This window comes from Dromiciops gliroides, chromosome 1, assembly GCF_019393635.1.
Source record: "Dromiciops gliroides isolate mDroGli1 chromosome 1, mDroGli1.pri, whole genome shotgun sequence".
Classification (NCBI taxonomy): Eukaryota; Metazoa; Chordata; class Mammalia; order Microbiotheria; family Microbiotheriidae; genus Dromiciops; species Dromiciops gliroides.
Window position 1 is genome coordinate 587,526,008 of NC_057861.1, and position 15,687 is coordinate 587,541,694.

Consider the following 15,687-nt stretch of genomic DNA (forward strand, 5'->3'; position numbering starts at 1 on the left):
AGAACAGTGCCCTGTGGTGGGAAAGGCTAGATAGTTATAACTTACAACTATGTAATACATTGAAAGGTCACATTGCTCTCTTTGAAACAACCCACTTTATGGATGAGGAAACTGAGGTTCAGATAGCTTAGGCTCAAATCGGCTTGTCCAGGGTTGCATAGAGAGTGACAGAAAAAATAAACCGAGTCACTTCATACTGTGTTTTAGGAACCCAGCTCTATTAACAGTACAGGGTTTGGGGTAGCTAGGCGGCACAGTGGATAAAGCATTGGCCTTGGATTCGGGAGGACCTGAGTTCAAATTCAGCCTCAGACACTTGACACTTGACACTTGGTCACTGTGTGACCCTGGGCAAGTCATTTAACCTTCATTGCCCTGCAAAACAAAAGAAACAAACAAAAAAAAAGTACAGGGTTTAATTAACCAGGCAACTGCTAGGATGCTTAATGACTGGCATGGACTATCCTTCCAGCCAAGGATCCCAACTACCAAGGAAAGCTTAAGAGTTTTTATACCTTTCCAGTGGGATTCTGCATGATTCCGTAGCTGTAAATTTTGCCTTGTAGTCACATCTGAAGAAAGTGCTGTTATCTAACAGAAAAAGAAAGCAAGTTGGGGGCAGCTAGGTGGTGCAGTGGATAGAGTACCGGCCCTGGAGTCAGGAGTACCTGAGTTCAAATTCGGCCTCAGACACTTAACACTTACTAAGCTGTGTGACCCTGAGCAAGTCATTTAACCCCAATTGCCTCACTAAAAAAAAAAAAAAAGCAAGTTAAAGATAGATTTGATAATAAATGCTTCATAAATGCCGACTGGCTGACCTTAGCTATACAGCTGAGACTTTTTATCAGAGCCAGGATTTGAACCCAGGCCTCTTTGGTTCCAAAGCTCGGCAAGTTTTCCACACTGCAAATGGGGATTAGGGTCATTTTAGATCTATGCATTTGGATGTGAGATTTGTTTGTGAAGTGGAAGGGACACTTCCTTTAGACCCTTGCAGGGCAGTGGGTGAGGAAGGGAAGGGAGATTTGGATCCTCCAAATGGCATTCTGGGGCGGGGGTTGGGGGGGGGGGGGAGCCAGACTGAGGCAATCTGATTTTGCTTCTATTTCCACTACACTTGGGGAGTTTGGAGGGGAAAGAAGGAAAGAGGAAAAGGAAGAGAAGAAGGTAGGGGGAGGGGGAAGGGGAAAGGGGAAAAGGTGGGGCAGGGCAAGGGGGGAGAAGGGAATACTTTTTTAGAGCTCCAGCCTCAGTAACATAACCCTCCTCCTCAGGCAATGTGGTATGGTAGCAAACAAAAATACGAAGAATTTGAAGTCAAATGAGTTGAGTTTAAATCACAACTGCACTTAGTTGCTTTGGTAGATTGGCGTTAACTTCCTTAAACTTTAATTTCCTCATCTATAAAATGGGGCCAATTATACTAATACTACCAACCGGGCAGGGCTATTATTCAAAAAGCACTTTGTAAACCTCAAAGTGCTTCTGCAAAGTGAGGAGATTATTTATATCTCTCCTTCTCTAAGCATTCCCTATCTCATCCCTCCTCTCACTCCTTAATCCTCCTCCTAGACAGCTGGACACTTGGGCTCAGGCTTGTCTTTCATCTAGTTAGTCTAGTCTGACTTCCTGCCAGGCTGCCTTCTGACCCTCATCAATCTAATGGCCTGCTTCCCACACTCCCACACCCTGCCTTAGCAACCTTTTAGCATTTATGAGCACATTAATTATTTTCCCCCTCTAATCTAACGTGCTTTTCCTCTATGCCAAGACATCTGTGATTAAAGTGTTTAGTCTAATGTAAAAATGAGATTAGGCAAGAGGAGCTATCCCTGTGGGGCTGGAGGTAAAAAATCCTTAGTGTGGAGCTAATGGGGCTATTTTGTCTGATTGTCGGTAGGTCCTTGGAATCCCCTCCCAGATGCACCTCAATGGATCTGCTCAGGTTGCCGGCTGTCAGGTTAAACTGCTCTGCACCCTGCGGATGGGTGACCAGGAAGCCTTCTTGGAACTCAGGGGAGCGTGCCAACCACAGCTCACCATCCGGGCCACATTCACGCACACCTTGCTGGTGCTCTGGGCCATTCCAGAGGAGACCAAGCTGTCTTTCCAAGCTGGAAAACAGGCCAAATACCAGCTCAGCCTGGAGCTGAGATCAGAAGCCTGTGAACTCCAAGCCAATGGGGACCTGCTGCTGGAGAAGAAGTTCCAGTGGAGGGGTCTAGTGGAGAATTCCTGCAAAGTGATGCAGGTACTTCAGGAGGGAGAGGTAGCTGAAGCCAGTGGAGCATTGTGCTGCCCAACCTCTGGGTGACTAGGCAGAAAAAAACGAGTCAACAAAGTGCTAACAATCTGCCTGACAGGAGGTGTGCTAAGGACTGGGGAGGAAGAGGTGGATTTCAGGCCTGGAGATGTTAGATGGAGCATTGCGAGGGAAAAATAGCAAGTAAGCCAGTTTGAATGGACCATGGAGTCATGACAGGAAGTGACAGATAAGAAAACAAAAGATAGGAAGGGTCCAGATTGTGAGAGGCTTTTGTAGGGACCAATTTTTAATTGGGGAGTGCTAGCTAAGCGGCTCACCGCAATATTGGGGCAAGGAAGGAGACTGCCAGCCTCCCTCAAACAGAACAAGATTTATTTTAACAAGAACAAACTTTAAAAAAAAAACACAAACAGGATCTGTAGGATCAAGGGAAAGGAAATAAAAATGGGGAAAGGGAAATTATAATACCTGAAAAATACCACCGCCCAGGAATCAGCTGAAAATACGCAGCAGAGCACCTATCGCTTTCCAGCTTCCCCCTAGAATGCCCAATTCTCCTCCCCCAAACCTAGAAACACCGCATACAGTCCCAGCCAATGGGATGGCCGCTCTGACAGTCACATGACTGCCCTCACTAGGCTTCCAATCATTATCATTTTGCCAGACCCATGTAAGCATCAGCGAGTGCTGATGATGTGAGGTGCCAGAGCCCTGGCAACGGCTACAACCAGTGGGTGGAGCACCATGCGGTTTGCAGAGCCCCAGGCCAGTGCTTACCAAGGCATAAAAACCTCAAATAACAATTAATTCTTTACATTTTGAATGCCAAATAAAGGGCTTTATATTCCATCCTAGAAGTAATTACAAATAGACAGGCAGGCAGATTGGCATTCTGAGGAGAACACTGGGCCTGGAGTCAGGAAGACCTGAGTTCAAATCTTCTTGAGGTACTACCAACATGACCCTGGGCAAGTCACCTAGCTTCTATTTATCTCAGTTTCCCCAACTGCAAAAAGGGGATACCACCTACCTCCCAGGGTCAGATGACTTAATATTTGGAAAGTGCTTTGCACAGTGCCTGGCACATAATAAGATACTATATAAATGCTAATTATTATCACTAAGGGGCAGCTAGGTGGCACAGTTGATAAAGCACCGGCCCTGGAGTCAGGAGGACCTGAGTTCAAATCCAGCCTCAGACACTTGACACTTACTAGCTGTGTGACCCTGGGGCAAGTCACTTAACCCTCTTTGCCCTGCAAAAAAATTTAAGAAATTATTATCGTTGAGTCATGCACGAATTGGATTTAAGTTGAGGCAGAATTTTGGTCCTCTTTGAAAATGAAGGACAAAGGGACAGCTAGGTGGCACAGTAGATAAAGCACTGGTCCTGGATTCAGGAGGACCTGAGTTCAAACCCAGCCTCAGACACTTGACACTTACTAGCTGTGTGACCCTGGGGCAAGTCACTTAACCCTCATTGCCCAAGCAAAAGAAAGAAAGAAAGAAAGAAAGAAAATGAAGGACAAACAATATTTATTGTTATTGTTATTATTACTAGAATTTATTGCGTTTTTGTGTAGAGGGGTGGGGGTAACATGGTTATATCTAGGCTTTAGGGAAATTATTTTAGAAATTGGGTGGAAGATGAGTTGGTATAGAGAGACATGAGACAGACAGACACTTCTAATTAGGAGTAGTACTCCAGTGAAAGATGATGAAGGGCTAAATTTGGATTGGTGGCTATGTGAGTACAGAGAAAGAGATGTATACAAGAAATGTTATGGAGGTAGAAACAGCAGATTTAGCAACTTAAAGGCAATGTAGGGCGAGTGAGGGGGAGACACCAAGAATAACACTGAGGTTTCTAACCTGGGTGATTGGGAGGATGGTAGTACCCTTGACAGGAAGGAGAAAGATAATGAGTTTCCTTCTGGAAGTGTTGAGTTTAAGATACCTATGGGGCATCCAGTTTGAAATGTCATAGGCAGTTGGTGATGTGGGACTGGCGTTCAGCAGAGACTAGCTCTGAGAATAAGCTGCATAGAGATAATAATTGAACCCCTGGGAGATCACTATGAGGGAATGGGGTAGAGAAAAAAAGAAGGGGGTGCTCAGGACAGAGCCTTGGGCCATCCAAAGTTAATGGGCACAATATGGGTAAAGATCCAGCAAGAGACTGAGAAAAAAATGGCCAGACAGGTTGGAGGGAGAAGAAAGAGGGTGGTTTCACAAAAGCTCGGAAGAATACTTGGGAAAAGCAGGTCACCAGTGTCTGACACTGCAGAGAAGTCAAGAAAGGTGAGGGTTGAGAAAACACCATTAGTTTTGACAATGAAAGAGATGACTGGGAGCTTTGGGGAGAGTGATTTCAATTGAATGATTAGGTTGGCAGCCAGACTGCAGAGTTTAGAAGAGAATGAGAGGAGAGGAAGTGGAGGCACTGGTGTAGACAGCATTTTCAAGGAGTTTAGCTGAAAGAGGGGAGGAGTGATATATAGGATGATAGCTAGAGGAGTTGGGAGGAATGCAGCTGTGTGTGTGTGTGTGTTTGTGTTTTAGGATGGGAGAGATGTGGGCTTTAAACAGATCATATTAAATATTGACCCACATGTCCAGAACCTCAGAGAAATCAGTGTGGGTCTAATGGGAAATCGGTCATTATTCAGTGCCATGTATAGCCAGAAGGACCATTAGGTGCTTAATGAGTATAATGATCACAATGTCATAATGATTAGGCCCAAGGAATAATAAGAATAAGCTGAGAACAATGGCTTATTACTCTGGCCCCTGTTGCTGGGGAGTCTGAGGCTGGTGGATTGCTTGAGTTCTGCGGTTCTGTGGTACAGTAGGGCTCAAATCAATTACACAGCTTCAATATGGCAAGTCCCTTGGAGTAGGCCACCAGGACCAAAGGAGGGGTGAACCAGTTTAGGTGAGAAAAATGAATCAGGTCCAAGCTTTCATGCTGACCAGGATTGGGATCTGGCCTGTGAGGGGCTATTGCATTTGTAAAGCAGACTCTGGCACTAATGAGAATGATGATAAAATGATAACAACAATAATAATAATGGTATTAGATCAGAAGACGTCTAAAGTTCCTTCTAACTCTTCACTCTTCACTGATCCAATGATCTGGGTTTTTTTTTTCTTTCAATCTCTCCAGGATCTTGGGGCCCCAGGTCGGATTGATGGCTCAGGCTATGTGGTGCTGAACAGTATGGACCTGGATGCCCAGATGCTTGTCACTGTAGATGACAGCACCTTGAGAGGCCTTCTTATCCTGAAGGCAACTGAGGTAAGTGACTCATGAGCCAAGTGCTAGATATTGGGTGTGGACGGCAGCCTGAAAATGCTGACTCTCCTCTGTCTGGGGAGAATCTCTAACAGAAAAAAAAACCATTAAGCACCTACTATGTGCCAGGCACTATGCTGAGTGCTTTACATGAATGCTCATTTAAGTTACCTGGCCAAAAGTTTTGAAATTGGGAAAGGCCAGGGCTCTTCACACAATGGAGAGACTTCCTTCTGCTCTGAGGGTGAGGCAGTGTGGTGCAGTGGGAAGAATCTTCCATTTGGAGTCAGAAGACTTGGGTTTGAATCCTGTCCCTGCTAATTTACTACCTGTGTGAACTAGTGACTATTCTGGTCCCCCACTGCCTGAAGGCCTTATGTATTACACTTCAACTCTTCCTCCAGGGTTCTCAAATACCTATTTTGGGGGGGTGTCTAGTATCTCTGCCATTGGCTCCATCCCCTCCCTCAATTTTAGGGAGTCTCTGTCACCCCAGTTGAAATAAAACCATTTAGCAGTCAAATTAACTTTTACATAGGAATATTTGCTTCAAAGCCAGAGAGAAAGTGAGAGAGATTGTCCCAGTCTGCTAGATTTAAAGACACAGCTGGTTCTGGCTATGCAGCCAATGGAAAGAAGTCATTTCCATCCATTTGGTAGGAGAACACAGCAAATGTCTCCTGCCAGAAACAGGTCCCTGGTGTCTTCCAAGGGGGTACCTCTGTATTGAGTAATCTGGACATGCGCAAACCAAATCCCCATTACATGTGTGACCCTGGTTAAGTCCTATAACCTTTCTGGGTCTCAGTTTTCTAACCTGAAAAATGAGAGGGTTTGACAAGATAAGCTTTAGAATCCCTTCTAGCTCTAAAGTCATGATCCAACTATTTTATGTCCTCATTTCCTGAGCAGTAGGAATAAAGAATCCAAGGAAGATCCTCAGCAAGAAACTGACTTTCCCCTAGTATTCATTCCCCTTTTCTTTTCATCTCCCTTTTAAAAATCTTATTTTTATGGATAGCTTTTGTTTTTTTTAATATCATCTTCATTTCCTCACCTCTTCCCTATGCAGTAAACCATCCCTTTAACAAAGATTAAAAAGAAGGAGGGAAAAGCACTCTAACAAAAGCAACTAAACTATTTTTGACAGTGTATGCAATTTTATGCATCCATGATTTAGGTGGTGCATCTTCTCCATTCTTCTCTAGGCCTAATCTTGGCCATTATAAATACACAGCATTCAACTTAATTTTTGTTGTTGTTCTTTCAGCTTACATTCCTGTAGTTATCATGTATATTGGTTACCTGGTTCTGTTTATTTTATTCTGTGTCAGTTCATATGTCTTCCCATGCATCTCTGAATTCTTCACACCCATCATTTCTCACATCACAGTAACACTCCACTGCATTTATTCACCATAATTTGTATAGCCTATTTCTCAATCCATGAGCACAAAGAGTGCTGTCATGAATATTTTGGCATTTCTTTTTTACCTGACCCAGACACACCAAGAACTAGACATGCTGTTCACCCACAACTTCCTTGACACTATCCACTTTGGCATCCCAGCTCGGACCCTGGTGGATGTAACCACAGTGAGAAGCAATCATAGTTACAGGCGTACCATCCGGTTTGGCATGGACAACAAGCAGGTAAGAGGGAAAGGTCCAGGAAGGGACCCTCTGGGAACTGTCCAGCCATCTTGGCTGATCTTGTATCCTTTATTAACTGTCAACAGATTTCTGAAGAGCTCAGTTTCACTCAACAATCAAACTATATTTCCTTTGACTACAAAATCCGACACAATGTCCCAACATTGCAGGCATTGGGGGTAGAAGACAAGATAGATTTGCAGGTAGGTCGCCCCTCTTCCCGTCCCTTAGGCCTCTCTCTCATCTCCCCAAGAGACAAAGTTAGTTTGAAATACCTTTTGGAAGGTAAGTTGGTAGAATTGAAGGTGCATTCAGCTAACAGTCAGAAGACTCAACTTGTAGTCTCAGCTCTTCCACTAACTTGTCCTGTGACCTTGGGTAAGCTGCTTCCTTGTAGAAGGGAAAAGCAAAAACAACCTGGTGTTAGAATCAGAGGTCCTGGGTTTGAATCCTGACTTTACTGTACCTGTGTGATTTTGCAAAAACTACCCTCTCTGATCTTCAATTTCCTCAACTGATAAAGTTGAGGGGGATGGGGTTGGACTATATGACATCTAAGGTCAGAGCTGTGAATTAGACCTCTCTGCTTTCAGTTTCCTCATCTATATAGGAGAGGGCTAGACTGGAGCATCTCAAATATTCCTTCTGGCTCTAACATTCTGTCTTCTTTGATTTCAACCAAGAGTTTTAAGCCATTTTTGTGCCATGGACCTCTTTGGAGGTCTGGTGAAGCCTCAGAATGATGTTTTTAAATGCATAAAAGAAAAGACATGGGGGCAGCTAGGTGGCGCAGTGGATAAAGCACCAGTTCTGGATTCAGGAGGACCTGAGTTCAAATCCAGCCTCAGACACTTGACACTTACTAGCTGTGTGACCCTGGGCAAGTCACTTAACCCTTATTGCCCCCCCCCCAAAAAAACCCCAAATTACATATCTTGGGTTAAGATTTTCTTCTATAACCCAATCTTCCACTCTAGTCCTGAGATCCTGTAGAACTTCACTTGGTTCCCACCTCCCTGAATTGACAATGATGGAAGCTGATAGAGAACTCTTCACTGACTTCAATCTTGTACCCCCAGGTCTCTCTGGACCACCAAGCAGCCAAGAACTTGACTGGAAGGGCCCAGTATGGGTCAGGCATCATCATCTTTGGAGGCCAAAGCCAGAGCACCACAGCCAGACACTCCTGGTCTGGTAGCCTCTCCCATAACTGGCCTGCGTTGTTGCAGTGTGGACTCCCAGAATCACTTCAGGTACACCAGGCCCCAGATTTCTTTTCCATAGCCCCATGAAATGTTTCTATCTTAATTCACGAAATCCTTGTTCACATATTTATCCAGGGAAAAAATGAGCATTGCTCGAATCCCTGTAGTGTTCTGACACCACAGGGGTTAAGCATAGCTGTTGGCCCTGGGCTCCCACCACCAGTGGGGTTGAGTCTCCCAACCAGTGAAGAAGTGGAAGCAAGATGGTTAGTGGGGTTTTCTCCCCTCATTTCCCTGCATCCTCTCAGGCCTTTCAGATTTTGTTTTTGGTGAGGCAATTGGGGTTAAGTGACTTGCCCAGGGTCACACAGCTAGTAATGGTTAAGTGTCTGAGGCCAGATTTGAATTCAGGTCCTCCTGACTCCAGGGCCAGTGCTCTATCCACTATGCCACCTAGCTGCCCCAAGCCTTTCAGATTTTTGTTGGTGGTGGTGAGTTCATTTGTGTCCTTCTCTTTATGACCCCATTTGAGCAAATTTCTTCCTGTAATAGACTAGATACCATACTGTGCAAAGGGAGATGGATGAGATGACCTCTGAAGGCACAGTTAAGCCTACACATTCTAGGACTGTTTGACTTCGTCTTTATTCTCATGCTTGGCAAAATGAGCATTTTACGTGTGAAACCAATACCTTATAGAACAAAAAAGGAAATGTTTCTAGCTGGATCGGATCCTTGAATGTTGTATAGAGGGTCCAAGAAACCCAAAGCATCACAGGAGCCAAAGTGAGCTTATTCTGTGGGAGTTCCGGATGTGACGGGTTTGGAGTGGTGGTGGTGGAGGTTGTTCTCAGAGGATGAGAAGTGAGGAGTTTAGGATGAGGGCTCAACACCTACCTCCCTTCATATTATTCCAGGTTGTGATGTATTTTCACGGAACCAATCCCAACATTGACAGCTCTGTGAACATTCTGGTGGGGCAGACCTCTCTCAACTACACCATGAGCTGTTCTTATACCAGACAGCAAATGGTGTTCTCCTGCTGGAGCAGACATAACAGCAGTGCTCTGAAGCAAAAAACTGGCTACCCAGAGGTGGCCAGCCTCACGTTAGGGCTCCAGACACAAGGTAAGTAGGGTATACTAGTCTTTCCTCTCCTTCCTGGGCTAAGGACTGGGTCCAGATTTTTACTCTCACCTGACAACATGTCAGAAGGCAGCCTGCTCCCTGCCATTGCCTCTGGGCCCTAATCAAGTCATCAAGTATCTATTGGAGTCAGGGTTATGGTACATGGGTTGGAGGTCCTAATTTCATGCTAGGGACTTCTGTTTTTATTAGCTTGCACAATTTGTATGCACTTTGCATATAACCTGTCATTTGATCTTCACGATCCTGTAAGGTAAGTACTATTATTATCCCCATTTTAGAGATGGGGAGAGAGCTTAAGTGACTTGCCTAGGGTCACACAGCTAGTAAGTGTCTGGGGCAGGATTAGAACCCAGGTCTTTCATGACTAGTGCTCCATCCACTGTACCACCTAGCTATCCCGAGGGGACTGGTAAACTTATGGATGATGAAAGAGCACCTTTACTAAGAGAGACTGACTTTTAGTCAAGTATTGATTTTTAGAGATGGTTTATCTGGCACCAGGTTCCTGGCTCTTCTCCTTTGTTCTTCTCTGACTTCCTCTTGAGCATCTCAGCAGTCACCTTTTCTACAGGATAGATGTGACTAGTGGGGAGAAAAGACCCTTAGTCTGTGAAAGCAAATCTGAGGATGTTTTTGATGGGGAAAGCAGATGGCAACAAATGGCTAAAATAAACTTTTGGATTACTTCTCAGAGAAGTAGCATGATGCAGTGGTTAAACCATTGAATCTGGGGACAGGAATACCCGGGTTCAAATTCTGATTCTAACAGTTGCTAGCTGTACAATCATGAGTAGGCTCCTCAAGCCTTGGTTCCCTCATCCCATTCCATGGGACTAGCTGAACTCCAAGGTCCCTTTTCACTCTAGGTTAATTTAGCCCTCCATCTTATACAAGATATACTCCCTATGGGGGCAGACAGGTGGCACAGTGGACAAAGCACTGACCCTGGATTCAGGAGGACCTGAGTTCAAATATGGCCTCAGACACTTGACACTTACTAGCTGTGTGACCCTGGGCAAGTCATTTAACCTTCATTGCCCTGCAAAAACAAACAAACAAACAAAAACCCCAGCCATTTATATATGGGGGGCAGCTAGGGGGCACAATGGGTAAAGCACCAACCCTGGATTCAGGAGGACCTGAGTTCAAATCCAGCCTCAGGCACTTGACACTTACTGTGTAACCCTGGGGAAGTCACTTAACTCTCATTGCGCCGCCAAAAAAAAAAAAAAAGATATATACTCCCTATGCCCTTTGTTGCCACAGATAATTGAGAGTTTGTGGGTTATCCAGATAATTGTAGGTATCACATAGGTATTACATGGTTGGGGGGATAAAGTTAAATTAGTTCTTAATCTATGCAGTGGTAATTTAAACCATGTTGTTTGGGTTTGAAAACCTTAGTCAGTCTATACAGAGTTAAAGCTGGAAGATGGCCTAAAAATTCACTTTAGTCTAACAACAATTTATTAAGTTTCTATTGTATGTGAGGCACTATGCTAGGATTTAAAAGTGGAAAAAGAATGAAGAGATGAATAAGACATGATCCTTGCCTTCAAGGGGCTTATAGTCTAGGGGGAATGGGGCAGCTAGGTGGTATAGGGGATAGAGAACTAGCCCTGGAGTCGGAAGGACATGAGTTCAAATCTCACCTCAGATACACTAGCTCTGTGACCCTGAGTAAGTCACTTAACTTCAATTGTCTTAAACATCCAGAGCCATCCCTTATGTATATCTTGCCACTGGACCCAGATGGCTCTGGAGGAGAGAGTGAGGTTGGTGACCTTGCACAGCCCTCCCTCACTTAAAATCCAATTCAGTGCAAGTCATGACATCACCCCAATGTCACTGTCCTCTTTGAGAATGAAGGACAAAACAACAACAGCAGTCTAGGGGAGAAAATGACCACTTCCTTTTGGGAGTTATCTTCTTCCAAACATCAACTCCCCTAAGTCTGAGAAAATCATTTCCAAGACTCAGAGAATTGATATTTCCCCAACTTTTACTGCTGTGCTGAGAAGCAGGTTTTCTCAGCCAGGGGAAAGAACAGACAGAGATGACAGCTTGACATTTTCATTGTGTGGGAGAAAGGAAGGCTAGCTGGCGAGGAAGCAGGGCCTCAGCACCACCTGCCACGTACCCTCCAAAAGTGGCTTTGTGGACGCCCCTCAGGAATCCGTGGAGCTGCCTTGCTTGCAATGTCAAAGGAACTTTTGAAATCATTTTCCTCACTGGGCCCACAAAGGAGGAAATGTTGTTAGGCCTATCTGGTGGGGCTGAATGCATCATGGGGACTTGGCTTTCCAAACAAAGAATCCCAGATTTGCTCATAATGGCTCTTAGTTTTCCAAAAGTATTTTGAGATACAGCAAAGTATCTCAAAGTATTTCAAGTAAGAGAGAGAATAATTTCCTAACAGTGAAGGCTACTAAGTTTTGGAAGGGGATAGAGGGAAAGGACTTCAGAGTCTCCTATTCTACAGAACTTAAAAAACAAAACAACCCTAAACCTCTGAGTTTGGGGAGCAGCAGAATATTTCAGTAGAAAGAGCTCTGGTCTGGGAGTTTCTAGGTTTAACTTCTAATTTCCATGAATTACCACTAACCAAGTATGTGACTTTGGGTCAGTCACTAATCCTTTCTGGGTTTCATTTCCATCATCTGCAAAATGAAATATATCTTGGATAAAGCACCAGCTCTGGATTCAGGAGGACCTGAGTTCAAATCTGGCCTCAGACACTTGACACTTACTAGCTATGTGACCCTGGGCAAGTCACTTAACCCCAATTTCCCCGCAAAGACTTTAAAAAAGAGAGAGATATATCTTGAGGCAGTCAGGTGGCCAGGGGACAGGAGTAGGGAAGACCTGGGTTCAAATCCTGATTCAGATATTTACTTTTGACCCTGGGCAAGTCACTTCACTCAGTTTCTTCATCTGTAAAATAGAAATAATGATAGCACTTACCTCACAGGGTTGTTGTGAAGATCAAATGAGATAATATATATAAAGTGATTTGTAAATCTTTAAGTGCTATAGAAATAGTATCTATTGGGGGCAGCTAGGTGGCACAGTGGATAAAGCACCAGACCTGGATTCAGGAGGACCCGAGTTCAAATCGGGCCTCAGCCACTTCACACTTACTAGCTGCGTGATTCTGGGCAAGTCACTTAACCCTCATTGCCCTGCTCCCCCCCAGAATCAGTCAGAAGAGAAGCATGGGCCCTAGACAGAGGGAAATCATGATTCTACTGTGCTCTGCCCTCGCTGGACCTCACCTGGATGGTTTTGCTCAGTCCTGACTACCATGGTTTAAGAAGGACATTGATAAAATAGAGTGTATCTGAGGAAAGGCAACCAAGATGGTGAAGGACCTTTGGTCCATGTCATATGAGGATTGACTGAAGGAACTGGAGAAGAGAAGACTCAGGGAAGACATGATAACATCTTCAAGTATCTGACAGATTGTCTTGTGCAGGAAGCATTAGATTGGCTCTGTTTGGCCATAGAGGGTAGAACTGGGAGCCATGATTAAAAGCTATAAAAAAAGAGAAATTTAGGATTGTTGTCAAGAAAAAACAAAAGCAAAGCTTCCTGATAATTAGGGTTCTACCAAACTATAATAGGCTGACTCGAGAGATGATGGGTTCTCCCTTCTGGCAGGTCTTCGAGCAAAGGCCCAGACAAACACAGTGTGTTAAAGTAGGGATTCCTCTTATATGTAAGTTGGACTGGACAGCTGCTAAGGTCCCTTCCAACTTCCAAATTCTATGATTCTGTGACCCTGGATTTAAGTCAATTAATTTTCTGGGTGTTAGTTTTGTCCTCTGTAAAATAAGGAGTTTGTACAAGATGGCGTCTAAGATTCCTTTCAACTCTCAATCGATGTTTTGATGATCTAAAGGTCCCTTTCAGTCTAAGAAAATTACTGGCTTGAGGCCAACTGAAGGATGCTTTCCACGGCGTTAGGCTTTTTAGCTCTCTCTACCCATTAGCGGAGACCACAGGGATCAGTGTCATCTTCACTGTAGTCTCTTTTCCTGTTCCTTCCTTTTCTTAGAAAGGAATTAAGAAGAGCAGAATGGCTGTGTGACAGTGACACCTAGATAAAGGTGTAGGGAGACACCTTATCATAGTGTGTGACATAAAATGGAATTGGAAGAGACCTCATAAGGTTATCTAGGTCAGCCCTCTTGTTGTATAGATGAGTAAACTAAAGAATAGAGGGTCAGTAACTTGCCCAAAGTCACACAGATATTAAATATCAAAGGTGAGGGATATGAATTCAGGTTTTGTGACACCAGAGCCAGTACACTTTCTACTATACTTGCTATTACTGAATCTTTCTGTCTTTCCACATCTAGAAACCCAGACCCAGGGCAATGTGGACATACAGGGAGGGGACAGGAAAGTCAGTGTGGATGTGACAGTTCTGACAGCCTTGAAACTAAATGGAACTTTTGAGCTTGTGACCCACATCCAACACACCGTGCCAATTCTTAGGCAGCTGGGCCTGCCCTTGACAACACAGGTAATGAAAGAAGATGATTAATCTAGCCCTTGGGAAGGGACTACAGCTAGAAAGGCTATAGAGGTTAGTCACTTTGGCTTCCCAATTGTTATCTGCATGCTTTAACCATTTTCTGGATGGACCACGGGTTGAAAAAAGTTTTATTTCAAGCTGGTTCCCTCCCCAATTATCTGAAATATTTTTCTCCGGTCAGGTTGGTGTGTTTACACAGAATATGATTAGCCTTCCTTGGTTTTCTAGGTAAATCTGCTGTGAAAAATCACATGCATTCCAAAGTGTTTTTTTTTTAATGATTTAAAAATTATCTACCATTTTGGATTAGTCTTGCTACTATTAGTAAGAACAAAGAAGAGTTGCTTTTACTTGGAGTCCTCAAAAGCCAGCTTATACCCTGGGTAAAGTAGTTTCTCCTCTGTATTAATGTTTTTTCTTAATGTAGTGGCTTTGGTTCTCTACCCCAACCCCCAACATGTATACTTCCAAAGTTCTCACAGATAAGGTGACTGGAAAAAAGTTTCTGTTTAGCTTATTTCTTGCTGAGAGTTGACAATCTGGTCAGTCACCAAGTTTGTATTGGGAGCCCATGGCGTAATGGTAGGATCTGGGGCTCCTGGGAAAGAGGGGGATAAACAGCAGACAAGATCCTTGTCCTCTGCGTGCTGAGAGTTTAAAAGGACGAAAAAGAAACATATGTGTTTATATATATATACATACATATGTATACATGTATTATATATACATATATAATGTGTGTATATATATATATATATCACATAATCAGCAGTAATCAGTAAGTCTGATTACTGTAGTGTAAAAAAGGGAAGGATGAATCACAAATTACATCAGTGGGTTGGAGAAGGCTTAGATGTAATCAGTCTACTTGGTAAACATGCACTTTCCATTTTACCCTATTGACTGTGTTTTATAAATTCAATTCAAGTCAACAAGCATTACTGAGTACATTCTATGTGCCAGACACTGTCCTAAATTTTGGAGAGACAAAGACAAAAAGAACAGACCCTGTCCTCCAGGATCTTCTATTCTTCTATCTTCCCCCTCCTACTAGTTGTTATTCCAGGAAATCCTGGCAGTCAATGAAATGAAAGCTTCCTTGGAAGTGACCTGTGAGTCCCAAACAAGTCTTCTCGTCTATGTAAGAGGAAGGAATCAAGCACTCAGGTGAGGAAAAAAGGTCTTTGGATCCAGACACCCACAGAGCCCTTTGGTCATGAACTCATAGCATGTCAAGAGGCAGGAAGACCATTTCCAAGTCACTTACCCTATCTATGCCTCATTTTCCTTATTGTTTAAATGAGGGGGTTGGACTGAGCCACCTCCTTGGTTCCTTTCAGCTCTGAATCAATGATCTCATGAACTAGAGAATGGGAATACACTTTGCTAAGAGGTACACAGGACCCATGGTGGCTTACCCTTACATACCCCAGATCTGATGGGTTTCCATTCAGGAAAAATGATGCTGACCTGGCCCTTGGAAAGCAGTGCAATGAAAAGAACATTAAAGTAGGCACCAGAAGACCCAGGTTCTAGCCATACCTCAGCTACTCACTTGTAATGAGATTTTGGACAA

General features: G+C 43.9%; 1 protein-coding gene across 1 annotated transcript in view; it reads left to right on the forward strand.

Annotated features, from left to right (window-relative positions):
- The window catches only part of LOC122752259, a 183,301-nt gene that overhangs the window by 106,864 nt on the left and 60,750 nt on the right, over positions 1-15,687 (forward strand). The window contains exons 44-51 of the mRNA XM_043999277.1: positions 1,904-2,254; positions 5,436-5,567; positions 7,068-7,217; positions 7,304-7,420; positions 8,297-8,470; positions 9,340-9,550; positions 13,933-14,099; positions 15,166-15,278. Of these exons, the coding sequence (XP_043855212.1) occupies positions 1,904-2,254; positions 5,436-5,567; positions 7,068-7,217; positions 7,304-7,420; positions 8,297-8,470; positions 9,340-9,550; positions 13,933-14,099; positions 15,166-15,278 (1,415 nt within the window). The remainder of the gene's footprint in view (positions 1-1,903; positions 2,255-5,435; positions 5,568-7,067; positions 7,218-7,303; positions 7,421-8,296; positions 8,471-9,339; positions 9,551-13,932; positions 14,100-15,165; positions 15,279-15,687) is intronic.